Source organism: Tubulanus polymorphus, chromosome 11 (genome assembly GCF_964204645.1).
Source record: "Tubulanus polymorphus chromosome 11, tnTubPoly1.2, whole genome shotgun sequence".
NCBI lineage: Eukaryota > Metazoa > Nemertea > Palaeonemertea > Tubulaniformes > Tubulanidae > Tubulanus > Tubulanus polymorphus.
The window spans coordinates 12,671,532-12,698,961 of record NC_134035.1 but is presented as its reverse complement, the minus strand read 5'-3'; the positions used below and the strand labels follow the sequence as shown (position 1 = coordinate 12,698,961).

Genomic DNA, 27,430 nt, shown 5'->3' with positions numbered 1-27,430 from the left:
CTTGACTAAAAAAAGAAAAAAACTGTTTAGTTCGTCGAGTAATCCCCAATAGGGGTGAGGCCTATAACGACGGTTTTTTTATCATGACCAGGCTATAAACGAGACCCACAGCTAGCCTAGAAATGAACCGATTACAACCGTTTACCTAAGTGACCCGGCGGCTGCGAGAAACAAGGTATCATCCCTCAGGGCCGTATTTCTCTAGCATTTGAATCGTAGGGGGCACAGAGAAACCCGAAAAGGGAAAGTTCTGATATAACAAATATATTGGAAAAAGGGCACTTTTCAAACATTTCTTGGAGGCGATCGCTAAATACGAGCCCTGTTACTAGCCGAATGATTCAGAACAAAAAACTAAGATTCGAGTTACTCTATCGAGAGCTAATTTGCCGCTGCAAATCTATTCCCATCGCCCCTCGGCAGGGATTCGAACCTAATGGCATTCGGGGTGGTTGTTCAATCCACGCGAATCTCAAGGCCATCGAAGAGAACCTGACGCTCGCGATTTTGATCGAGTCGTCGGCCTCGCGTTTCCTAAAAGCCTATTTTTCGATTATTTTTGGGATTTTGACGGCTGATCGAACTCGTGTGAGATGGCGAATAATTACGTAGTTACAGCTCATAAACCGACAGCGGTTAATGCGTGTGTTACAGGTATATATCAATCATCTATCCAATGACAAATTCATTTTGTTTGCCCGCTCCCTTTCCTCCTGGCTTCGCGGACCGTGGTCGTGGACGTGATGCTGATTGATTTGGCGGCCCCGACCCTGGCCTAGTCCCCAAGCCATTTGTTGTCACTATGGTTGATGGGTACTGCGAAGGATAATTTGAAGCCGGATGACCAGCGCACTCGCAGCGAAATCGCCAACAAATTCGAAACAGTACGAGCCAACACCGAGGCATTCCGTGTAACTCTCTCTTGAACCATTTCGGAGTGGAACCGATTTACCCAGGCCGATATCTACCTAAAAGTCAGTTCCACAGTCACAGATTGTACCACCTAAAGCGCACCCCCCTCCCTGTTGTGTCGGTATACACGCGACCGTTGACGACACAGTACTCAGACAAGAACAAAATGAACAGGGTATCAAGTGTCACAAATTTTGTGACAAAGTCACTAACATAACTACAACAGTGTCTTAAGTAAAAGTGTCCCAACCAAGTTGTATTCCTCTTTCTAAACACCCTTTAAATGTTTCTCATTATTTACCATTAGTGGTGTTACTGATGTATAATAGTTCAAGTCAGGATCTTTTGGGTCTAATAAAAGACAGTGTTAGTTTTACAACTTACAGGTGTGATTTTTTGATGACTTCACTGAGTATAGGGCCTGGATTGATTTTATGGCAGTCAAAAACATAGAAACGACTTCGGTGAAGGGACGCCTTAGGAAACTTAGGAAATTGAATTGCAAATAAAAATTCGGACTCAAAAATAGAAATGACTTCAGTAATACTATGTCTTATCCAAATGTTCACAAGGCCTATATCACTTCACTGGTAACAGGTCAGTGTTGGTTTCATGTTAAGTTTTTTCTGTTGCTGGTTTTCAGGTAATTTCACGTCATGCTCCGATCTGAATCTGATCATAGCTAAGAGTACTCGTATGGAGATCTACGTCGTGACACCCGAAGGGCTGCGTCCGATTAAAGAAGTCGGAATCTACGGTAGAATCGCCGTTATGGAACTGTTTCGTCCCCCGGTAAGTATTCACCCTAAATCCCTCAGCCTGCAGTACACAACCTCTTCGGCAATCTGCAGCTTGGTGGACGTCAATCTGGATCCCCCCGATTCTGAAAGAAATGATGATAATCTATTCAGGGCAGGGGCCATTTGCTCGAAAGTTGATTCTGTATTAACCAAAGGATTGGATAGTTGACATTGTGACAATTAAAAGTTCATTGTTGCGATGGTATTTAATAGTTTTGGTTTGTTATCTTTAACCAACTTTTGAGCAACTGACCCTTAAACTATAGAATTATATCTGTGCTTAACATTGCATTTAAAAAAACCGATACCGATTAGAAATATATAAAAGTTGTAAGAAGTGACAGTATCACATCCAAAAAAATTTCAAAACAGATTTAGACTCTCTTAATGACATAGAAATAGAATTCCACAGTGATTGCCCGTGATAGATGAACGTCTATATTTAATTTTTTTTCCAGGGAAAAGATAAGGATTTATTGTTTATTCTAACAAGTCGTTATAACGCTATGATTCTCGAATGTGAAACCGATGAAACCGGTAATATCGATATTATCACTAAAGCTCACGGCAATGTACAGGTTCGTATATCATTTATTTCATTTCATAACCGGGCGGCCTGATTTATCGACTGAAATGATTGGACACGATGGGTGAAATCATGGAAAATGGAAGAGGATAGTTGAAGTATTTTCGATATTGAATATTGGAAAAATCTTCGTCTTGGAAAAAAGAGAGAAAAATGCATCGAAAGGACAAATGATCGGACAAAGGAATCATTAGATTCATTAGAATCATTAGATTCATAATTAACCCTTTCAGTGCTGACTAATCAATACCCTATAGTGCTAGAGATAATTTGAAAATTAAAAAAAATTCCACCCGAATGTGTTGAATAACGGGAATACCGCTATAGTGCGTCTACACCGCGGTGCGGTGTATCGTTAGTTACTAATAGTTCACTATGTTTGACAGGTGCTGCCATTTTTCAAGAGAGATAATTACTAATTACATCAATACACTGCAGTGCGATGTACTAGCAAAATCTATCACTGATTTATACACTGCACTGCGGTGTAGATGCACTGAAAGGGTTAAGATGAAAAAACACAATTTTTTTAGGAATGGTAACGAAAGCACAATGGAGGACTTTGATAAAGTCTTATTAAGTTTTTCTTAGAACGATGCTTTTAGTGTTTAATTCCAAGCGGCAGATCTGTCCTTTTAAAAAAGCCTCAAGTTAAAATCTGTATTTATTGTGTTTAGGATCGTATAGGTCGTCCATCTGAGACCGGTATTATAGGTATCATTGACCCGCTGTGTCGAGTGATTGGTCTACGTTTATACGATGGTCTGTTTAAAGTGATTCCTCTAGAACGCGATAACAAAGAATTAAAAGCATTCAACATTCGGTGAGTTGTTCAAGTAGGCTGTCGACTAAAATTTGTATTCTTAAGATACCATAGTTCAGAAATTTAAAAGCCTCAGTCTGAATATTTTGATCTATGCTTCACAATTAATCCCAAGATATGTTAAAGTTGAAGAAGTTTCATTTCAATCCATTCAGATTTTGATCAGCCTATTTATTGTACATTGATGGAAAATTAAGTGAAAAATCTAGACCTTGATCTAAGGTGTTTGTGGTTGTTTTCAAACTTGTTTTATATACATTTTTTTGTTATGTTATTTTCAGTTTAGAGGAATTGAATGTGATTGATATACAGTTCCTGCACGGGTGTCAAACGCCGACGATTATACTCATACATCAAGATCCGAGCGGCAGACACGTGAAAACATACGAGATTTTACTGAACGATAAAGAATTTCAACGCGGACCGTGGAAACAGGATAATGTAGAAACTGAAGCTTGTATGGTTATTGCAGGTATGATCGGATTTATCCGATATCATGCAGGGTTCTTACTGATCATGGAAAATCCGGGAATTCCGGCTCTTCTTTGAAATCAGGGAATTTGAACTTATGGTGTCTTGTTGTTCTTGCTGGTGACAATTGGCAAAGTGAACCTCCTGATAAGAGAAACCGCCCCCACTGAAATTCAATCGGGGAATTTGAATTTTTCGTGTCTTGTTGTTCTTGCTGGTGATGAGTGTCACTAGGAACCTCTTGATAATAAACAGCCCTCACTGAAGATATCTTATAATTCAATCAGGGATATTGAATTTTTGGTGTCTTGTTGTTCTTGCTGGTGACAATTGGCAAAAGGAACCTCTTGATAAGAAACAGCCCCCACTGAAGATATCTTATAGGCCTAATTCATTCAGGGAATTTGAACTTTTGGTGTCTTGTTGTTCTTGCTGGTGACAATTGGCAAAGTGAACCTCCTGATAAGAGAAACACTGAAATTCAATCGGGGAATTTGAATTTTTCGTGTCTTGTTGTTCTTGCTGGTGATGAGTGTCACAAGGAACCTCTTGATAAGAAACAGATCCCACTGAAGATATCTTATAATTCAATCAGGGAATTTGAATTTTTGGTGTCTTGTTCTTGCTGGTGACAATTGGCAAAAGGAACCTCTTGATAAGAAACAGCCCCCACTGAGGATATCTTATAGGCCTAATTCATTCAGGGAATTTGAATTTTTGGTGTCTGGTTGTTCTTGCTGTTGACAATCGGCAAAATGTACCTCTTGATAAGAAACAGCCCTCACTGAGGATATCTTGTAATCCCTTTTGGTCAAGGATCAGGGAATTATGGATTTCCTGATCTATAAGAACCCTGATATCTGTGAGCTTCCCCTGCTGTGTGTCGTAAGATTTCATTGAATATTTTTTTTTTCGTAATGCAGTTCCGGAACCGTTTTGTGGCGCTCTGATTATCGGACAGGAATCGATCACATACCATAAAGGTGACCATTACCTCGCTATAGCTCCACCGATCATAAAGGTAACTAAATCATCTGAGTAGACCTGAGTAAGGTTGATTCCACTGTCGTCTTAAAGTGTTGTAGTTTGATGATATTTTTTGTTAGTTAATGGTCGTTTGTATTTGCAGCAAAGTACGATAACCTGTTACGGTAAAGTGGACGCGAACGGGTTCCGATATTTATTGGGAGATATGGCCGGAAGATTGTACATGTTATTATTGGATAAAGAAGATAAAATGGATGGTGAAATGGTTGTTAAAGATCTGCAGGTGGAACATTTAGGAGAGGTAAGTAAGATATTCTTTGATACGTACGGTCTTCTTTTAGACCCGATTAGACTGCATGGATGGAAGACATTCTGGCTCTGACTACAACTACTTGGGACTTTACGAGTACGGTAGTTAATACTCTTTAAGAGCTCAACTACTACCAAGAGATTATCAAAATACTATATTTGATGTTCGATTACTGGCATTGGTGCTGAAAATTACTACGAAGTGAGACTTCATGTTAGTCTATGTCACCAACCAAATCAAAGCAACCATCTCTCAGTTGTAGAGTCAAACATCCTGTCCATCATCCAAGCCGTGCAGACACGACACGTTGACGGTTTCAATTCTTGTTTTAATGAATACATTGTGAAGTGAGTTGTTGACGTTGTATTTCAGACGACTATAGCTGAATGTATAACGTATCTGGATAATGGTGTTGTTTATATCGGATCCAGACTCGGTGATTCACAACTCGTAAAGGTACGTAAAACATCGTAGTCTTGAGATAATATTCAAAAAAATCTGAAAGTTTTACTTGAAACAGTTTGAACGATGATTTCTTTCTCTTACTTTGAACGCAGTTGAACGTACAAGCAGACGACCAACAATCATACGTTCAAACGATGGAAACGTTCATCAATCTCGGTCCGATCGTCGATATGTGCGTCGTCGATCTCGAACGTCAAGGTCAAGGCCAGGTACGACTACGATACCCAGTTCTCTTGATTAAGATTGACTATACATTATAGTAGTTAAAACTAGTCAGTTCATTTCCAATGTTTTGATGCTGAAAATAGAAACAATTGTCTCTCTATTAGTTATTTGAACAATTTGGTGTCCCTTACAAACCCACTACACCTGTTGGGATCGAAACAGGGGGTTTGATTTTGAAATCGGAAATCGAAGTATAATAAATATTGAATGTTTGAACCATCAAGTAAAAATTTTAACTCACTTAAACTGATGTCCTCATTACAAACCTGGGGCCAGTTGCATAGTCATGGCTTAGACTTAAAACCGTTCTAAGACCAACTTAGTGCTAAATAGTCGATCTAACAACTTGAGATTAGTCTTAAGATTTAAGACCACTTTTGCTCTATGGAACCGGCCCCTGGGGCTGGTTGCATAGTCATGGCTTAGACTTCAGGGGGCGGTTCCATAGTCCTGGCTTAGACTTAAAACCGTTCTAAGACCAACTTAGTGCTATAGCGAATCTAACAACTTTGAATCAGTCTTTAGATTTAAGTCTTGTCTGTGGAACTGGCCCCGGGAGCTTAGGATCTGAAACTAGAATTCGAATCGTACAATCTTAAGATCGATCTGTTTTAACCGAACTGTTTGTTGTTTTAGTTGGTAACTTGTAGCGGTGCGTATAAAGAAGGCTCTCTGCGTATAATACGTAATGGAATCGGTATACATGAACACGCGAGTGTCGATTTAACCGGAATCAAAGGAATCTGGCCGCTCAGAGTCGACTCCGATGTGCATGATAATATGATCGTTATTTCATTCGTCGGACAAACAATGTACGTTAAATAGCTTTATCTTCTTTCTCTTCTTTCCGTTACTGTGGAAACAGGAATTAAGCTCATACGACTGACCGAATCTTGAAACAGATAACTTCACCATACTTGGTCTATTTTAGTAAACTGCTCAAGTCAAGGCCTCCTTGGCGAATTTTAAGAAAATTTGGTTTGGAGAGATTTTCTATTTTTCTGATTCTTTGCTTGTTATTTGGTTAACTCTGCGTGCAGAAGTATTTAGGGCGAAGAGAGCTCCCTGATTCTCAACTCGGTGAAATATTTACAGCAGTCCCAAAGCTACTAATACTGGGCCAAGTTCCACAGTTGTGAATTAAGATTTGATTTGGAGTTGAAAATTAACTAATTTTAACTCAGAGTTAACTCTAACTCATGACTGTGGAACTGGATCCTGGAGTCTAACTCTCTTCTATTCATTCAGACAGTCTCTTCAAGGAATAATCTTATCATTTTGATGTTTGTTGTATTAAAACAGGTTATTACAGCTGAACGGGGAAGAAGTCGAAGAGACTGAATTACCGGGCTTCGAAGACAAACAGCAAACTTTCTTCGCCGGAAATGTGGCTTTTAATCAAATCATACAAGTACGTACAGACTATCTAGAATTCGATGCTTTCCTCTGATAATTCTAGAATTAACAAAGACCCGTCTCAACTCAATCTGATTCTATAACCGATCTAACAACTTTGTCTCAAACGGGCCACAACTCGGCCTAGAGGTTGAATTGAAACTGCTAAAGTGTTTTGTTTGTTGTTATAGATTACCGCTGCGTCGGTGCGATTGATCAATGATAAAACGAAGGTGTTACTGTGCGAGTGGAAACCGTCGTCCGGTAAGAATATCAGCGTCGCGTCGTGCAATCAACGTCAGATCGTCTGCGCTGTCGGACCAGATCTTTACCTCGTTAACATAGAACAGAATCAATTAACGCAAATCAGGTAATTATCATTAACGCTTCAGAGGTGTGTCAGGCTGGCCACTTACCTGAACCCAGTTCCACAGTTAAAATTGACTCTAGAGTTATAACATTGATAATGAACTAACTTTAACTCTGATTTAACTCTAACTCACAACTGTGGAACTGGATCCTGATATTCGAGCCCCCAAATAATGTTATAGAAATTAGAGTTAAGCTTAATTTTGGCGTAATCTTTTTTTCACATTTGCTCACAATATTTCAAAGCAATTATCAGCATAGATAGTGATTGACATGCACTCTGGTAGGGGCAGCAGATATTTTATAAGGGGGGCTCATTCTCAGATATGTGGAGGGTGGCTGCCCCTTTAAAACATGTTGTGAACACTGTCACTCAATCTAGAGTTATATCAATGGAAAAATTTTCCCACAAAATGTTCAGGTTTTTGTTGAATGCCTCAGACTCTGCCCGATGTTTTAGGGATCATTCATCATTTATTACGTACGCATTAAGGGAGGTCAATGCAATTGCGTACTGTAATGCTTAATGTATATGAAAAAATGGCCGATTTTGCATACAGAGGGGGGGGTTGAATACGGTAAGTCAAATTTAATGCGTACGTAATAAATGAATGATCCCTTAGCGTGAATGAATGAATGTTCATTATTTGTGTGATTTCAGTACCGGTAAAATGGAACACGAAGTCGCGTGTATCGATATAACCCCGTTAAACACCGGGTCAGACGTCGCCGATACGTGCGCTGTCGGATTGTGGAACGATATTTCCGCTCGGATTCTAAAACTACCCGATTTCACGAGCATGCACGTCGAGTATTTAGGCGGAGAGATTATCCCGCGTTCGATCCTGATGACGATATTCGAAGGAATTCATTATTTACTGTGCGCCCTCGGCGACGGAGCGTTGATTTATTTCGTCATGAATAAGGACACAGGTAACGTTTTATGTGTCACTCGAAATTTAGCTAACAACTTGTAAACTGTGACCACGATGTAATATGGCTTTGCCCCCCAATTGCTCCTACAAGTATACTTGTAGGTTGGCTACCTTATTGCTTGAACGGGGTGACTTATTTACCTGGGGCCGGTCCCATAGTCTAGGCTTAGACTTAAGACCAGTTTAAGACCAACTTAGTTCTATAGCCAATCTAACATCTTAAGACCAGTCTTAAGATTTAAGACCACTTTTGGACTTAAGTCACGACTGTGCAACTGGCCCCTGGAGATCAGGGAAAAGTTAGAGAATTTTCTTTTCTTTAAAAAAGTCCGGGAATAGTTTTAATTATGTAAGAAAAAAAGCTAAAAATTAGTTTTAATTTTGTAAGAAAAAAAGCTAAAAATAAGGCTATGTCTTCTATGTCTTACGTATTTGACTGTGTTAACTGATTGGATTCTTAGCAGATCAAGTCAGGGAAAACAACTTGTTGAGGAAAAGCGAGTCTAATATAAAGTTGAAGTGTTAAGTTAGAATTTGCCTGAAAATGTTCACATCATTCTCTTTATTTTCTCATAGGAACGTTTTCCGACAGAAAGAAGGTAACGTTGGGAACTCAACCGACCGTATTAAAAACGTTCAGATCGTTACAAACTACAAACGTATTCGCTTGCTCCTACCGGCCGACCGTCATCTACTCCAGCAACCATAAATTAGTGTTCTCCAACGTCAACCTGAAAGAGGTTAATTATATGTGTCCGTTGAATTCGGTCGGATATCCCGACAGGTAAACCTTGAATCACTTATAACATCGGTGTCAAAAGATTTGTCAAAAATAGTTTTAGTATTAACTGGTCGAGGTTCCAAGATTCCATTGGATCTTTGCTGACAAGATTTGAGGGTGATATGTGAGTTGGATGATACAGTAGACTCCGCTCAAGTCGGATCTTTTGACTGGAGAGTGATATCTTAGTTGGATGATACAGTAGACTCCGCTCAAGTCGGATCTTTTGACTTGAGAGTGATATCTTAGTTGGATGATACAGTAGACTCCGCTCAAGTCGGATCTTTTGACTTGAGAGTGATATCTGAGTTGGATGGTACAGTAGACTCCGCTCAATTAGTCATATATTTTGGGACCATGAAAATCTGAGTCAGACATATACAGGGTCAGAGAAATATTTCAATGAACATCCTCCAAGTTAAACAGTAATCTGTGAGTTCCTCAGATCTGAGTCTACTGTATAAGCTTACATGTATCCTTTCAGCTCCACTATTTTTAAAAAGTTTATTTTCACACTCAACTGATGAAATATGTTTTTTTTTATTGTTTTGTAGTTTGGCTTTGGCGAATTCTTCAGCTCTGACGATCGGTACGATAGACGATATACAGAAACTACACATTAGAACCGTTCCATTAGGTGAACTACCGAGGTATCAAATTCAAACTAACTTTTCTCTTGTATTTATAAGAATTGTGATTGCAGTTCGGGTCTAATGTATTCAGATTGTGTGCTTCATAGTCAACCTGCCTGATGAAGGCAACTGATTATTTAAACCATCTATGAACTCAGTCTGAAGAATATTCAGAGTAACACTAGTGACTATTTCTCTGTTTCTCTAAAGAGGAAATTTAGTAACTAAATCTGAAATTTAAAAAACTAAATCTAAAAACTGTCAGATGGAATAAACTTAGAAGTAGAACGATGACCACACTCAAACGTGGTGAACGGATAATATGATAAAAACCCACTATTTACAGATTAAAAGAATTTAAAAACAAAAATTTATTCATTCAATCTAAAATATATAGAATACACAACATTTCGATCTCACCCTGGACACCTGACGATGATCTCTAGGGTGAGATCGAAACGTCGTGTATTCTTTATATTTTAGATTGAATAAATAAATTCTTGTTTTTAAATTCTTTTAATCTGTAGATGGTGGGTTTTTGTCTTATTAAACTTAGAATCGTTAATTGTAGAATTATTCATTATCATCTACACCAAGATAACAATATAGTTAATCGATGATATTGTTTTTAGGCGTATCGCGTATCAGGAACCGTCTCAAACATTCGGTATAATCACGATGAGAATGGACGTACAGGATAGTAACGGGTTAATAGCAGCGCGATCGAGCGCGAGCACGACGGCTTTAAACACGTCAGCTAGTTCAAACGCTAAAGTATTCTCGGCACCATCAAGTTCTATAGCGGATCACGTCTACGGAGATGAGGTCGATGTACATTCGCTCTTAGTCCTCGATCAACATACATTTGAAGGTTTGTTGACCACTTAAAGTCAATATGCAGGCTGGAACCACCCCTTCAGATAATCTGCAGCCTAGCACCACCCCTTCAGAGAATCTGCAGCTAGCACCATCCTCTGCGGACTGCTGCAGCCGGGAACTTCCCCTTCAGAGAGGATGTCTAAGGGGTTGCAGGGTTTAGGCAGTACATTGTCCGAAGGATTTGCAGGGTTTAGGCAGTAGATTGTCTGAGGGGCTGAAGGGTCTAGGCAGTAGATTGTCTCAGAGTTGCAGGGTCCAGGATGTAGATTGAGGGGTTGCAGGTTCTAGACTGTAGATTTTTTGAGGGGCTGAAGGGTCTAGGCAGTAGATTGTATGAGAGGCTGAAGGGTCTAGGCAGTAGATTGTCTGAGGGGCTGAATGAAGGATCTAGGCAGTAGATTGTCTAAGAGGCTGAAGGCTCTAGGCAGTAGATTGTCTGAGGGGCTGAAGGCTCTAGGCAGTAGATTGTTTGAGGGGCTGAAGGGTCTAGGCAGTAGATTGTCTGAGGGGCTGAATGAAGGATCTAGGCAGTAGATTGTCTGAGGGGCTGAAGGCTCTAGGCAGTAGATTGTTTGAGGGGCTGAAGGCTCTAGGCAGTAGATTGTTTGAGGGGCTGAAGGGTCTAGGCAGTAGATTGAGTGGTGCAGGGTCTAGGCAGTAGATTGTCTGAGGGGCTGAAGGCTCTAGGCAGTAGATTGTTTGAGGGGCTGAAGGGTCTAGGCAGTAGATTGTCTGAGGTGCTGAATGAAGGATCTAGGCAGTAGATTGTCTGAGGGGCTGAAGGCTCTAGGCAGTAGATTGTTTGAGGGGCTGAAGGCTCTAGGCAGTAGATTGTTTGAGGGGCTGAAGGGTCTAGGCAGTAGATTGAGTGGTGCAGGGTCTAGGCAGTAGATTGTCTGAGTGGTGCAGGGTCTAGGCAGTAGATTGAGTGGTGCAGGGTCTAGGCAGTAGATTGTCTGAGTGGTGCAGGGTCTAGGCAGTAGATTGAGTGGTGCAGGGTCTAGGCAGTAGATTGTCTGAGTGGTGCAGGGTCTAGGATGTAGAATCTTTCTGATCAGTTATTCTCATGAATTATTCAATGCTATGAATTGTAATAATAATGACGTATTGTTTGTATATAATTTGTTTATCAGTGCTTCACGCTCATCAATTGATGAACAACGAATTCGCCGTCAGTTTGATATCGACCAAGATGGCCGACGATCCGATGACTTATTACATCGTCGGCACGGCGATGGTTTATCCGGAGGAGGCCGAACCTAAACTCGGACGAATCGTCATGTTTCATTATAACGAAGGTAACCACGATCACGGATTATAGATATTGTTCGTAATATTTAGGAAATCGATTGACTTTCCTCTAATCTGAGAAGCATTTGGGAAATCCATTTTAAGCTTCATGTAGCATAGTTCTAGGATGTTAACTGCTTGCCTGCAGGCAACTTTCTTCAGCAAATTTTCTGAAAAAAAATACACCTATATCAACTAGTTACTGTTAAAGATGTTTATATCCCTTAGTATGATGGTGCATTCACTTACATAAAGGCCTCATTTGCATTTGGGAAAAATTACTCATGAAATACTTGGGAATTTAATCTAACAATGTTAATCGCCAGCGTTTATGTTTTCATGTTTGAAGGTAAATTAACTCAAATCGCTGAAAAGGAAACTAAAGGAGCCGTTTACAGTTTGGTCGAGTTCAATGGTAAACTGCTAGCTAGTATAAACAGTACTGTAAGTATAAAACAGTTGTAGATAACAGGTGTAGACTAACCTCGGATCTCAGGGGACCAATGAATTCTCTCCCAGCAACACAAATTCTTAGGGCAGTCAGAGCAGGGATCATTAAATTTGCAATACTGTACATTGTCGGGTGAGGCACATGATCACAATCATGTGCACAATCTACTGCACAATCTACTGAAGAGGGTGGCCACTGATCTGGAAAACCTGAACAATTCAGGGAATCAAAAAAAATCTATATGAAAAATCAGGGAAAACTAAAGAGAATTTGACAGATTTTACCAAAACCTAGTAAACTCAGGCGGAAAGTGGCCACTTATAATGCTTCGAATATAGCTACTTTAGGAGGTTTGGGAATTGCTTGACCCAATTACAACTTCTAGGCTACAAATAGTTTAATCGATGATTTACGTAATTGTAGGTGAAATTATTCGAATGGACGCCGGAGAAAGAATTGCGAGTTGAATGTAGTTATTTCAATAATATCATCTCGTTGTATCTGAAAGCGAAAGGTGATTTTATATTAGTCGGCGATCTGATGCGTTCGGTGGCGTTACTCGCTTATAAACCACTAGAGGGCACTTTCGAAGAGGTACGTACGTCGTTGGTATCGTTCAGGAGTCGGTCCCGCAATTTCATTTTCAACGGGCTCGCGTAGTTAATACAGCGGAACCTCGTTACAGCGAACTTCACGCGACCAGAAAATCTGTTCGTTATAACCGATAAGTTGTTAGTTATATCCAGTATGAAATTAATGAAATCTTATTTGAGACGAAATTCTATATTTGTGATATCTGATGAATCGTTGTGTCCAAGTTTGTTATAACGAGGTTCCACTTCATATACTAAGGATGTCTGCAAGCCAATCATTTAGAATTATCTATTTTACTAATCAATTGTTTAAACCCTGCTTTACTAGGCTAGTGCTCAAATGTACCTAGAACTGTAGAACCCTATCTAGTCTGGTTCTATAAAACTGAACCCATTTCTACAGTTCTTAATAGCATTTGACTCTTATAAACCCCGGAGTGACATTTCAACTGAGATCTGTGCTGTTTATGATGGTTGAGATCCGGGACTGTGTAAATTATCAATCTATGTATGCGATGATTGTAGATCGCCAGAGATTTTAATCCTAACTGGATGTCAGCGATCGGAATACTGGACGACGATGCATTTATTGGAGCCGAAAATTCATTTAATCTCTTTACTTGTCAAAAAGATAGGTACGTCTATATAGATAAACTGTTAAAAGCTTTTCAGGGTTCTTACAGATCAGGGAATTCCTAACTTATGTTTCCCTGAATAGGAAATTTGAACTTTTGGTGTCTAGTGACGTGTGTGGCACTCGTTGGGCCTAAGGATATTTCATAATTAGGGAAATATCAGGGAATTTGGGATTCTCTGATCTGTAAGAACCACGGCTTTTGTTATTTTGAAGGGGTTTGAGTAATTATTGAGATATTCAGGGCGTTGATTACTAAAATAACTTCATACTTGCGTTTATTGAATAACAGTGCAGCTACAACCGATGAAGAAAGACAACATTTACAAGAAGTTGGACTTTATCATCTCGGTGAATTCGTCAACGTATTCAGACACGGTTTGTATTTCATCTGAAGATTTTCTCGTTTCATCATCTGTTGTCGTTAAGGAAATATATTCATAATGTTGATATAATTTTATGACGACGATGTTTCTAGGTTCGTTAGTAATGCAGCATCCCGGAGAAACGACCACTCCGACTCAAGGTTCAATGTTGTTTGGAACTGTGAATGGTGCTATCGGTGAGTACGCTAGTTCAATATTCACTCTGGGTCTTCTTCAATTTCGTTGAATTCTTCATCTTAACTGAATGCATTTAGTAGATAGGGAATTGATAACCCAGCTGCCCTTCCCCCTTGTAGCTAGCAGCATTCTCCCTTCTTTCTTCCCTCTGTTGAAGCTCTGGATTCCCCTCCCTCAGTCTCAGGATTCTCCTTTCCCTTAAAGAAGCAGGATTTCCCTTACCCCTCTATGGAAGGATTACCCTTACCCCTCTGTAAGGATTCCCCTTAAAGAAGCTCAGGATTCCCCTTCCCGCTTGTAGGTAAGATTGTGGTATTTTGTATTTCAGGTCTTGTAACTCAATTACCGACAGATTTCTTCGCCTTTTTAATGGAAGTACAAGTGAACTTGACGAAGGTCATTTGCAGCGTCGGAAAAATTGATCACGCTTTGTATCCTTTAATAACACTGTAAAAAAATCAACGATCTTTTTAAACCGTCGACAATATCGTAACGATTGTTACCCTTGACGCGGGATACAGCTGGCGTTCATTTCACACCGAGCGGAAAACAGAGCCCTCTATTGGATTCATCGATGGTGACCTGATCGAAAGTTTCTTAGATTTGAGTAGAGATAAAATGGCGGAAGTTGTCCAGGATTTACAGGTATTTATAACTCTAGAAAAAATCGGGGTCCGGTCTGAAGAACCAAAATGGGCTTTATCTAGCTCTGAATCTAAGCCCTTTACAACAACAACCCATAAATTAGGGTTCTTACTGATCAGGGAAATTCTGATGCCTTGAAAAGTAAATAAATCTTTGATGTCTTGTTCTTGCTGGTGACGAGTGGCACAAGGAACCTCTTGACATTGAAAACAGGCCCCGCTGAGGTTATCTCAAGATTTAATCAGGGAATTTGAATTTTTGGTGGCTTGTTGTTCTTACTGGTGACAAGTGCCACGAGGAACCTCTTCAGAAGAAACAGCTTCCACCGAGGATATCTCGGTAATTTAATCAGTTAGTTTCATTCTATCATATTTGTGATTTTTTGTAGATCGACGACGGCAGCGGAATGAAGAAAGATTGCTCCGTGGACGATCTAATCAAAATCATCGAGGAACTAACTCGAATTCACTGAGAATAGATAGAAAAAAAAAACAATGAACATTTCAAGTAGAAATGCGGAGATAATTCTCGAAGATAACGGTATGATCAGTGAGGGATTTAGAGAGAGAGAGAACACAGTGATTGATTAGTTATTAGTTACTGTCAATGATGCAGGTATGATCAGGTAGCTGCTGCTGTAGTATGTCTCACACACGCACGTGATGTTGTTTATCAAAACGATTCCGAATCGAATCGGAAAATGATAATTTTCAGTCGATTGTTTTTGTTTCTCGCTTGAGCTAATCATCAGCGTTTACGTCGTCGGAACATCGTGTAAACTATTAGATACGAATAAAAATGAAATTTGCGCTTTGTTAAAATTTAATGAGAATTGATTTCTTCGGTTGGAGTTCTAAGCATCTAAATGAACTTAATAATAAACAAGGGAGTCCTGTTACTGAAACTGGTTCCCAGTGAGCGATGCTGAATAGAGGATATTAGGACTTTATACCGTCCATTGAAACTGATTGTGTAGACAGAGTAATCTAATCAGTTCAGCAAACAGCCAATAGATGGCGATCAAGTTCTTGATGTACCGGTATTTCCCTCGTCCCAATATCTTTCGAGGTAGTCGTCTTCCTTGGTGACGCTATCGGTGAAATTCCGCCAGATGGTTCTCGTATCCAGATATCAAAGAGGGCTAAGTTTCCAAGCTGCTGATACGTCTGAAGGGGGTTATTAGAGATGCTTGATAAGTATAGTATCTAGCCGTGATTTCAAACCCGAGTTGTAAGGGGCACAGTCTACTGAGTTGTAAGGGGCACAGTCTACTGAGTTGTAAGGGGCACAGTCTACTGAGTTGTAAGGGGCACAGTCTACTGAGTTGTAAGGGACACAATCTACTGAGTTGTAAGGGGCACAGTCTACTGAGTTGTAAGGGGCACAATCTACTGAGTTGTAAGGGGCACAATCTACTGAGTTGTAAGGGGCACAATCTACTGAGTTGTAAGGGGCACAGTCTACTGAGTTGTAAGGGGCACAATCTACTGAGTTGTAAGGGGCACAGTCTACTGAGTTGTAAGGGGCACAATCTACTGAGTTGTAAGGGGCACAGTCTACTGAGTTGTAAGGGGCACAGTCTACTGAGTTGTAAGGGGCACAGTTTACTGAGTTGTAAGGGGCACAGTCTACTGAGTTGTAAGGGGCACAGTCTACTGAGTTGTAAGGGGCACAGTCTACTGAGTTGTAAGGGGCACAGTCTACTGAGTTGTAAGGGGCACAGTTTACTGAGTTGTAAGGGGCACAGTCTACTGAGTTGTAAGGGGCACAGTCTACTGAGTTGTAAGGGGCACAGTCTACTGAGTTGTAAGGGGCACAGTCTACTGAGTTGTAAGGGGCACAGTTTACTGAGTTGTAAGGGGCACAGTCTACTGAGTTGTAAGGGGCACAATCTACTGAGTTGTAAGGGGCACAGTCTACTGAGTTGTAAGGGGCACAGTTTACTGAGTTGTAAGGGGCACAGTCTACTGAGTTGTAAGGGGCACAATCTACTGATCGATATATCTATAAGAACTCACACTTGTTCATGTACATTGAATACATTAATTTTATTCATACATTTACTGTATATATGATATATTTACACAAGTACAAACAAAAATGCAAACCAAGAAATTATCAATAAAAATGTTTTGCGCAAACATCTCGACTCTACTCAGTGCAGAGAGAGAGAGAGAGAGAGGGAGAGAGGGAGAGAGGGAGAGAGGGAGAGAGGGAGAGAGGGAGAGAGGGAGAGAGGGAGAGAGGGAGAGAGGGAGAGAGGGAGAGAGAGAGAGAGAGGGGGAGAGAGAGAGAGAGAGAGAGAGAGAGAGAGAGAGAGAGAGAGAGAGAACTTCATTGATTTCAAGTTTACATCTTTTCCTTTCATTTAAAGTTTAAAGTTCAAATTGTTTCGCATACTGCATAAACTTGTCGGTTGATAAGAAACTAGCGTCGGATACTACGACTATCGGCGTTATTCACTCTTACGGTTGTTCGTCGTAGTCGGGATTTTTCTTCAATATAACGAATCCTTCCATGACGGGATTCAGAGAAATAAATTCCTCGGTCGCTAATTCAGCTCGTTCTCCGTACGCGAGTAATACCGGCGTCGTGTGAGTCTGGAATCCGGTTATCGTTTTCGGTTTTCCCGCTTGTCCGACCACGTCGACCGCCTGAAATTAGGATAAACGCAAAACTCATTTCTGTCACTCCGGTTGGTTATACGCTGGTGCCCAGGGGCAGGTTACATAGTCCGGGCTAATACGACCAGTCTAAGACTTTTAGTTCTATAGTCAATCAAACGATTTAAGAGGAATCTTGAGCCTTAATATCACTTTTGAACTTGGGTCTCGACTGTGGTACTGGCCCCAGGGCCCAGTTGCACAGTCGTGACTTAAATCCAAAAGTGGTCTTTAATCTTAAGACTGGTCTTAAGTTGTTAGATTGACTATAGAACTTAGAAGTTGGTCTTAGTCTGGTCTTAAGACAATGCAAGCAGCCCCAGGGCACAGTTCCACTGTATATAAAACTATCGGTTATAACAAACAGATTTTCTTGTTTTCTGAGTTTGTTGTAAGGAGGTTCCATTGTATATAGATCTATCAGTTATTCACGCAAGAAACAGATTTTCTGGTATCCTGAAGTTTGCTGTCACAATGTTCGGGATATCTTACTCACCTGTCCAACTCGAACTGTTACCGGTTTCGGGCGCAATTCCTCATCGAACGTTACTAACATTCTCGGTTGAATGGCCGGCGTCAGGTAATACAATAAATAATGAGCTTTACCCAGAATCACTGAAACAACAAATATACAAAAATATCAATAACCAATATCATTCTACCCACAGTTTTTCCCAAATTATTTCCTGGGCGAATTTTCCGAGTGAAATAGGGAGTTGAGTACTACTTACAGTTTTTAACATCTAGACAAGACACTAGAACAGACATCAGACCGCCGACTGCTACGTTACTCATTAACATACGGTCGCTATGATACGGACACAGCGTATGAGTTCCTTTACCGAGATGAGTCAAACCCTGAGCCAAACGAACCATGAATAAATTGTTCGGATCTTTCGAATGATAGACGGCTAATTGACGTAACATGGCGGCTAAACGAGCATTGTTCGTACCTGATCAGAGAAAGAGAATATCACATTGAAATCTATTAATCACGAAATTTCAAAACCAGTTTGACAGTTGGAGCGGTTGACCACCGGTATGTATTCTATCATGAGAGACAGGGTGGCCACTTTCTGCCCATTTACAATTCACAAAGTTATCCCTGATTTTTCTATGTTATAATATAAAATATCCCCGAGAAATTGAAGAGAAATTTTTTGGTTTAAAATGTTACAATTTTTCATGAATCACGTACTGATAAAGAAACGCCTGGGCCTGGTTTCATAGACTGAGTATCAAAGTTAGCCTCAGGGGTAAATCCTCAATCTGGGTGACAACCATCATAGTAACAATGAGAAACCATGGTTATAACTGACAAATTTCAAAATGTTCCCAGGGATTATTTTGCTTCCACATCTATGAAACCAGGCCCTGGTCATTAAAATATCCAAATTTCACAAACTTATCAACTTCCCTGATTTTTTTCTGATTCCCTGTAGTTTTCAAGGTCAGTGGCCACCCAGAACGTTGTTCTATAATAGACTCGTCTCAATACAAACCTGCACCGACGAATCCCATCGATAGAATGGCGTTGTGCGCCACCTCTTGGTCGTTATCGTGAGAGAATTTACTGAGCGTATCGAGAATCTGCAGACGTGGATTCGACGTGGAAAGCATCGCTAACGACAGCGGTACAGCTCGTTTAATTACCGGTTCACCGTAACGTAACTACAATACAACAAACATCTATCAATCATCTTCTAGTCAAACTTGTTTAACAATCATTATTATTGATCAGGGAATCCAAAATTGCCTGATACTTCCCTGACCCTTGACAAAAAAATTCCCCGACTGAATCATAAAAATCCTCAGTAGGAGCTGTTTCTTATGATGAGGGTCGTTGTATCACTAGTCACCAGCGAGAGTTTTTTGTTGTTATCAAGAAAATTCTGACATTGTTATCAACAAAATTCCTGACTTTTTCATGCAGGGATAAAATCTGGAATTCCCTGATTTGTAAAATCTGTTAAGATTTATTTCTATACGTACCAAATGTCCGAATGATCTAAAAGCCATTTCAGCTCCGATATCTTCTCCCATACCTATTAAACCTATTCCTAATACGGCTATACCTACACGAAATATAAAACTGTCAATCAGACATTGAAGTCCTGGGTTAAAACATCTGAAGAAATAAACTAATCTAACCCTCGTCAAATTTGACCTCTAGAACTGTGAAACAGACTCCAGTTTAAATTGGTCTGAATTTTTTACCTTGATGAGCCGAAAATTCAGCTTTATCCTCGTCCTTCTTTTCATCTTTGGTGCTACTCTCATCTTTTTTGTCTTTTTCCTCCTTTTTACTATTCTTGTTGTTTTTATCGTCTTTATCTTCCTTGTCGGCGTGGTAATGCTCGGAGCAGATGTGAAGTAGATTCTGTATTTTCAGCACGTTACCGGTGCCGGCGTACGCGCACACGTCCACCAGTAGAGATGCCATCGATTTCATCGGTTCAGCTACAACCTGTAACGCAGCTGTCACTGCATCTGCTGCCTCTTGTTTACCTGATAAAATATCAAACAGTTTCAATACAACCCCTCTGTATCTGTCGATTCATGCAGGTATCAATTTACAGCCAGGATTTCACCGTAGACATTTAAATGATGAACTATAAACAGACATACGACATTTTATCAGCACACTTTCAATAACTGATCGTCCACACTTCACATGTGATCAGGACTTCTTCTGAGATATTTTTAATTGAAAATAAACTACAAACACCGGATATTAGACATTTTATCAGCGCACTTTCAAAAACTGATCGTCCACACTTCACATGTGATCAGGACTTCACCTGAGATATTTTTAATTGAAAATAAACTACAAACACCGGACATTAGACATTTCATCCGCACACTTTCAATAACTGATCGTCCACACTTCACATGTGATCAGGACTTCACCTGAGATATTTTTAATTGAAAATAAACTACTAACACCGGACATTAGACATTTTATCAGCACACTTTCAAAAACTGATCGTCCACACTTCATACTATAATAGTGAATGTCTGAAGGGTGAAGGTCCCAGATTGCAGATTGATAACTGTATCCAACCAACAGATTTTCTGATATGTTTCACTTACCGAGATAAGTTAATGCTAATCCGAGAGCGATAAATCGCGCGTACGTATCTTTAAGATCAGCGGCCGATTTCTCCATGAGAACTTGTAACAAAGTCGACGTCACTTCACCGTTACAGCTTCCAACAGCTATCAGACCACACGATAGAGCAGCTAAACCAATCACCTACAATATCATACAATAAGCATATATAAACGCTAGCTCTTTATAGTAGAGTTCGATAGATAGGTAGTTGGAGGAAGGCAGGGCTCTTACAGATCAGTGAGGGCTGCCTCTTATCAAGAGGTTCTTTATGCCACTCGAAACCAGCAGCAATTCAACAATTTAATTTCCTCAATTTTCAAGCAAAGAATCAAAATTCCCAGATTTTCAGATCTGTAAGGACCACGGAGAGGGAGTTAGGGAGAGAGGGTCTCCTGGGCAGCTGTGAACTGCTAATATATCTGAATACGCAACTAACCTCCATGTTTGATTTGGTATCGTTTAATACTGGTGTCAATAAAGAGATGACGTCTTCTCTGTTTGAACCGGCATAAGCTAAACCGAGTCTGCAATTCAATAAATTAATAAACACCGTTTCAATTTCTATCCAATAATCAGGACTCGAGTTTTTAAACTCGACCTGGGTAGAACCCAACTTGAACATCATCTTACCCAATAGCTGCTCCTACTCTCATTATATTACTGTTATGTTGTACGTAGTCTTGTAGTAAGGCTAAAGCTGGGTCGCATTCGTTCTTCAAACCGCAGTTAACAACTCCGCAAGCTAACAGCGCACCGGCCTAGTACAAACACAAATACATACTGTGTGATCAACTAACATCTATTAAAGCACTGCAGTAAATAGATATACTGTATTAGACTCTCCCTTACTCGGTACCAGTAATAACTATTGAATATATAAAACAAACCTTGATGTAATCATCCGATGAATAAAGATATTTATCAATTTGAGTCAAACCTCCGTCGACGTCCCACAATAGAATATGACCCAGTGACGCAGTAGCTGATAACATACCTACAATACATACAAACAGTGCATAGCGTTAGCTAGAAATACCTGAATATCTACAGAAATCAAAATACATTAAACCTGATGATGATTCGTAGTAGCTGAGGCGAAAGTTTAAGCAATTTTTGATAGCGAAAATAAGCACTTTTCTTAAGGCAAAAGTGACACTTTCCTTATCATTTTAGACCGCAGCCCTCGTCCTAATCCACACATAATTGTCGAAGTCAACAATAAAGAAGCATTAATGAAAAGACTCCACTAATTCGGACAAAATTTCTGATCTCCGATTCTATTTTTCTGATCCTTATTTTTAGATTGATTTTGAAGTTGGTTTGAGTTCAGACTAGGGGCCGGTTGCATAGTCATAGTTTAGATAGACTTAAGACTAATCTGAGACCAACTTAGTTCTATAGCCAATCTAACAACTTAAGACCAGTCTTAAATTTAAGGCCATTTTTGGACTTAAGTCTCAACTGAGGAACCGGCCCTAGGAGTTTTCACCAGTGTTTTAAAAATTCATCCTACCGTGTTCTTTGTTCTTATAAATCCACTTGTTTCCGCCTTCCAATAGTAATTTATCCTGACCGAATCCGGCGTTTACGAAACCATTGACGAATGAAGCGGCCAAATTCTGGCGAGCCGAATCTACGTTTCCTAAACTCGATCCTTCAAAATAGAATAAAAACAATCCATAGGAACTGGATCCACAAATTCTATGAAAATGGCTGCAGATAACCGAAGTAAAATTTTGTAAATTATGTTTTGGTAGTTATCAAACTATTTATCAACTGTATGTTAAAATTATATTTCAAGACTTAAGCATTTTCATATACTGTACAATTGTCCTTCTATGAACTTAATAAAGAGTTTAAAAATCCAGTTTTCTGACCATATTAAGACATAATCAGACACCACTATACTCACGGTTTGGTTCCAAATGGCTTTTGTAAATATCTTCTGGAATCTTTGGTTCCATAATATCCAACTGAAAAATAAAATATAATCGAATATATAAGAGAAACTATTTACCGAATACAACAAAAGACCAATAAACGGCTACAACAATCTACGATAGATACCTCTCTTCCTAAAGCCAGGAAATTATTATTCAGATGCGAATTGGACATAATTTCGACCAGTTCGTCGCCGTCTTCCATATCTTCATTTAATTCTAGATTGATCTGTTGTCTGCCCAACATAAACGCCAACTGTTTCTGCATCATTCTATACGATAGAAAAATTGATCCATTTTTATGATTTATTTGCCCTTAGGGATCATTCATTTATAACGTACGCATTAGGGGAGGGGTAGGTGCAATTGTGTACTGTAATGCTTTAGTCAAATTTCATATTTACGTAATAAATGAATGATCCCTTAAATCAACACTACAAGTAGAATCTAGCACTCTTACAGATTAACGAACCAAAACTGGATATTTCCCAGACCCTTGACCAAAAATTCCCTGATCAAATTATAAGATATCCTCGGTGGGCGCTGTTTCTTCTGAATCTCCTTGTGCCACTTGTTACCAGCAAGAACAAGACACCGAAAATTCGAATTCCTTGACTTTTCAAGAAATGTGTCAGAATGCCCCGATAAACCCCGACTTGTAAGACTGTATATCCATCTCAGGGATATTTCATTTCTTTATTATGAAATGGATTTCATAGCTGTTTTTTTTTAATACTTACGGATCTTTACAAGACGTGAAAATATCTTCAATGAGTTCCATATCATTGAGCTGCATCGCGCAACGCAGCGCTTGAGTGTGCTTCTCAAATTTACGGAATAATTCTAAAGCTGTTTTCAGCAGGTTTGTATTTTCTGGGTCAGGAACGTACGGGACACAACTGAAAAATTGAAAGCAACAGATATTTTAAGTAAAGTTAATATTTAATGTAAAGGGTGGCTGATTTTTAGAGGGGTGGATGTAAAAATGAAAGGGGTGGCTGCCCCTCTAAAACCTGTAAGTGTAGAGAACACCGATCCTTATTCTATTTCGATGAACATCATCATCATATCAAATCATTTTGCCGGTTTTTCTTTAAATACGAACCTTGTTAAATATAAACAGACTCTGCTATGAGCTGCGTCGTCCACGTATTCTTTCAACATGTCTAACATTTCTATTTCCATCAATAGATCACAAGCTTCAGCCTCGGCGTTGTGATCCATGTGATACGGTACGATTTCTTTAACCAGTTTCAGTAGTATTTCCCTTCGCTCGGCGTCGGTATCCTTCAACTCCTGCCATTCCAGCGCTATCTGTCCGGCCAAGTGTCTGCGAAAAAAAAAAACCATATTTTTCTAAACCTCAATGAATTCAATTGGCAGATCAGCTTTGTCGCAACGCGGTGTGACTATAACAGTCAGTTTTACATTGATTTTCAATCAACTTGGATAAGATTTCTGTTCTTGGTGTTTGGTATAGTTTTCATTGATAATTGATTTTTACTACAGGGAAGAAAAAATCGATTGATTGCAATTGAAATGTGGAAGAATTGAAGCCGACTAGCTACACCTGGTGAATCCTCACTTGCCAGGGTACCCTTGAAGTTTTACATATAGCTATAATTTTATTTAGTAAACGGAATCAAAGGTCTCTAATCACTTGGTTTAAATGAATTCAAATATTGACCTTGGTTAATCATCCGTATCTTTTTTGATAATAGAAATTCATTCATCTAATAAGTATCCTCAGTGTGAATATATTCTACTTAATACGAGATATTTATATTTTGACAGGTATTTTGTCTATGGCTAATGCTGGGCCGAACACAAACGGTTCACAGTTTTTGGTATAGGCCAATCACTTCTATAACCTCAAACCTCAGTAGGTAAACACATGAGCCGTGAATGTACGCGACACTTACCGCACGTATTCGTGACCCCAAGATCCAATTTCCTCTTTCGAACCTTTCAATCTGTACGTTAAACTGTCACCAGAATCACTCATCGTCATTCCCAAAACTGATATAATATCCGCACAAAATCTCTAAACAATAAAACTCAGACATTAAGTGGCTGTATTGGGACTTTTTTAGGTATCAGCCTTAATATTTTTCATTTCTCTCCCAGGGCAACTTAATGCACCAGTCAATGAAAGTTCTCGTCCTACAGGGGCCGGCGCTAATTTCCGTTTCCCTGCCCCTGTAGGGTGGGGACTTTCATTGACTGGTGCATGACAATTCAAGGAAGGGGTGCGCACCCCCTGCTCCCTCCCCTGCATTTTAAGCGATTTACAAATGTGGGACGTAATTACCGCATCGCGGCTGTATCGTGATTTTAAGCAATTTACCAATCATCAAAGTGACGTAGCCTAGTACCTAGCCGTTGTTCCTCAAACCGTAGGTAACCGTAACAACGACTGGTATTCAGACAACAAAGTGATGAAACTCTTATGAAATAAATGAGATATTTCACCGATTGCGTTCTATCTCATTTTCTATATTCTACCTTTGTCGTGTCGTCGATGATTTTCTCGTAAACTTGTTTCAACGTATCGCAATGTCGTCGCAGGAATTTCAACGGTTTCGGAACGGATGTCATCGATGTCGTAGATGCGCGGATTTGAGTGCGCAGACTTTCTAAAGACGGTTTGTATAAACTCTGATCGGACTCCTGCAAAAAAAACAACAAAAAATCATCAATAATGTGGTATCAATGTTCGAATGAACTATAAGAGATGTTGTGCATTGAGAATCAATGAATTTTCGACGAGGCAGTCAGAAGTGATGATAGGTCATCAACAACAGTGACATTACATTACACTACATACATTTATATTTGATTAGACCAAAGTCCAAGAAAGCCTGATTTTTAGATCTGAAATAAATAATCCAAGCAAAGATGACTTACCGTTAGTCGTTGGACCAACATGTTCAACTCGTCCAACAACAATTTATCTTCTTCCGACTAAAAATAAACGAAATAAACCCAAATCATTTCCAATGACGAGACAAATTCGACTGAACGGACGGGAAACAGACTACAATTTGCATTCGGTCAAAAATTTGACACCTTAATATTCGCGTTTCTACCATCGTTAGTGAAATATTGGCATCAATATCATCTTTAAACGATTGAGTATTTCATTTTCGAGCTCTCACCATTTCGGGTTCTTCATCTTTCTCGTTTTTCTTCGCATTTTCGGGCTCTTTCTTGTTTTCTGGTTGTGCAGAGTCATTCTTTTCGTCAGCCATATTGGAAGCCGGTTGTAGATTAATGTGGGATTCGAACCCGAAACGAGAATCGAATCGATCGAGTCGGAGCAGAACGCTCCGGTTCGTTACAAACCACCAGCGGAACTCCTCGCTTACCTATGTACACTTCGCACTCGCTTCCCAGTGCCGGGCAAAATCATGTTTCAAATCATGCCGCTCGCTAGTTCCGAAATGGCCCCGGTTTGCCGATCTTCAGAGCGGTTCTACTCGCTTTCCTGTGTATACTCAAACTCGCCGCCGTGTGCTGCGGACTTTTCAATCTTCGCAAATGCATTCAAATCAATATTCATATGATTTTGATTTCATATCCCGCATTTTGATTCGCTTTCCCTTCTGAAAAGTTGTTTTAAATAAGGACTTTTTCTTTTCGTCAGTATGTTACAGCCAAGAAGTGAGACTTGATTTTGGATGTACTGAACGCCTAAAGGATCCAGCCGGCCGTTTCAATATAGTACTAGATTCGATAGAGTCGCCGGTTTGGCCTCGTGATCCTTACGTCGAGATCGTTAACGATGATATCCAAGACGACATTAGTTTCTCGTCGCCAACGATCGAACGAACCGAGTGAACGACGACGATAGCTTGCGGCTATGGGTGAACTTTTCTCAATTGATCCGCGTTAACGACGATCGAAGCGTGAATAAGAGTAATAGGACGGCGACAGCGTATAACAGTTCGCTTCAGTGCACATCAGCAACAATGTTTTACTATATAAAAATCGACACTATAATAACGCTCTTATCGATCCATTTTATTTTTACGGTTGAATACGCGAGATACTACGCAAATTCAATGAACAAAGGGCGGCTCCAGTTAAAGGATAACCTTGGCGAAACACTAATTCCGTGTTGCAAATATAGAAAATCCTACACTTATAAAAAGACAGATAAAGTTCGAGAAGTTTCAGTTAAGCTATAGATTTATTCATTCAACGTTTCGATAGTCATCTTCCCCAGCTAAAACGAAGACGTAGTTTAAACGTAGAAATTTTGTTGCTACATTTATTAAGATCTTCTATTAAGCATAAAATTATGTAACACTAAATGACGTATTTGTAAGATGGGCATTCCTGCCAATTTTGAAGGAGTTGTCCAAAAAGGTAATATCAGGTGTGCTTCCCGCCACAGATGGGGCAAGTTTTATAGAACTTTTCGAGACCAAAAAGGGCACTTTCATGTCCAAAAAGGCAATATTAGTCAATATCAACTTCAGGAATGCTTATTAGAATGTCGTCGATACGTTGAAATAAGGTCCTTTTCTAATATGAATTGCCACAATGGAATAGAAAAATGAGTTAGAACAGTTTCCTGAGCTAATAGTTTATCGTCGACATTTTGATTGTATTCCTTAAGAGGACTATCAGGATATAGTCGAAACGTTGAAATAAACTACAATAGCTCAAGGAAACATTTCGGTCTCTTTTTATTCATTCTTATTATGGAATTTTTTCAAATCATTTTTACAACACGGACACGAAGTGTTTCATCAATGGTTACCGATGATATTCCATTGAAGATAACTAGCGCTGCTGCAGCTGCTGCTGCTACCACTGTCTCAGCTACTGCCATCATAATCATGCATCAACGCGCAATATCAAAATATTGGCTCATTAATACCTGCGTGACGTCATCGAAAAATGCATCGATTTCGTGGTGGTTATTGCAGCATCATCAACTGTGTACTGCATCCACCGC

The 27,430-nt window shown here is 39.7% G+C and overlaps 2 protein-coding genes across 2 annotated transcripts; one reads left to right on the top strand and one right to left on the bottom strand.

Annotated features, from left to right (window-relative positions):
* Positions 1 to 520: 520 nt before the first annotated feature.
* Positions 521 to 15,552, top strand: LOC141913285 (DNA damage-binding protein 1-like). The gene is made up of 25 exons (XM_074804767.1): positions 521 to 654; positions 1,556 to 1,704; positions 2,171 to 2,290; positions 2,976 to 3,121; positions 3,403 to 3,593; positions 4,516 to 4,613; positions 4,722 to 4,880; positions 5,262 to 5,345; positions 5,447 to 5,563; positions 6,216 to 6,391; positions 6,882 to 6,990; positions 7,166 to 7,344; positions 8,005 to 8,276; positions 8,855 to 9,062; positions 9,614 to 9,709; positions 10,324 to 10,562; positions 11,704 to 11,868; positions 12,210 to 12,304; positions 12,735 to 12,905; positions 13,430 to 13,539; positions 13,831 to 13,916; positions 14,017 to 14,100; positions 14,430 to 14,532; positions 14,623 to 14,746; positions 15,135 to 15,552. Exons 1-25 carry the CDS (start codon positions 594 to 596, stop codon positions 15,216 to 15,218), a joined length of 3,426 nt encoding a protein of 1,141 aa, XP_074660868.1. The 5' UTR covers positions 521 to 593; the 3' UTR covers positions 15,219 to 15,552.
* A 1,508-nt stretch (positions 15,553 to 17,060) lies between these two features.
* LOC141912974 (26S proteasome non-ATPase regulatory subunit 2-like) lies at positions 17,061 to 25,722 on the bottom strand. The gene is made up of 19 exons (XM_074804413.1): positions 25,623 to 25,722; positions 25,372 to 25,428; positions 24,970 to 25,134; positions 24,387 to 24,508; positions 23,570 to 23,794; positions 23,205 to 23,363; positions 22,592 to 22,736; positions 22,437 to 22,497; positions 22,038 to 22,178; positions 21,412 to 21,518; positions 21,155 to 21,282; positions 20,961 to 21,048; positions 20,503 to 20,665; positions 19,627 to 19,917; positions 19,402 to 19,484; positions 18,912 to 19,080; positions 18,141 to 18,362; positions 17,906 to 18,024; positions 17,061 to 17,400 (listed from the first exon to the last, which is right to left on the bottom strand). Exons 1-19 carry the CDS (start codon positions 25,713 to 25,715, stop codon positions 17,212 to 17,214), a joined length of 2,727 nt encoding a protein of 908 aa, XP_074660514.1. The 5' UTR covers positions 25,716 to 25,722; the 3' UTR covers positions 17,061 to 17,211.
* Between the last annotated feature and the right edge of the window lie 1,708 nt (positions 25,723 to 27,430).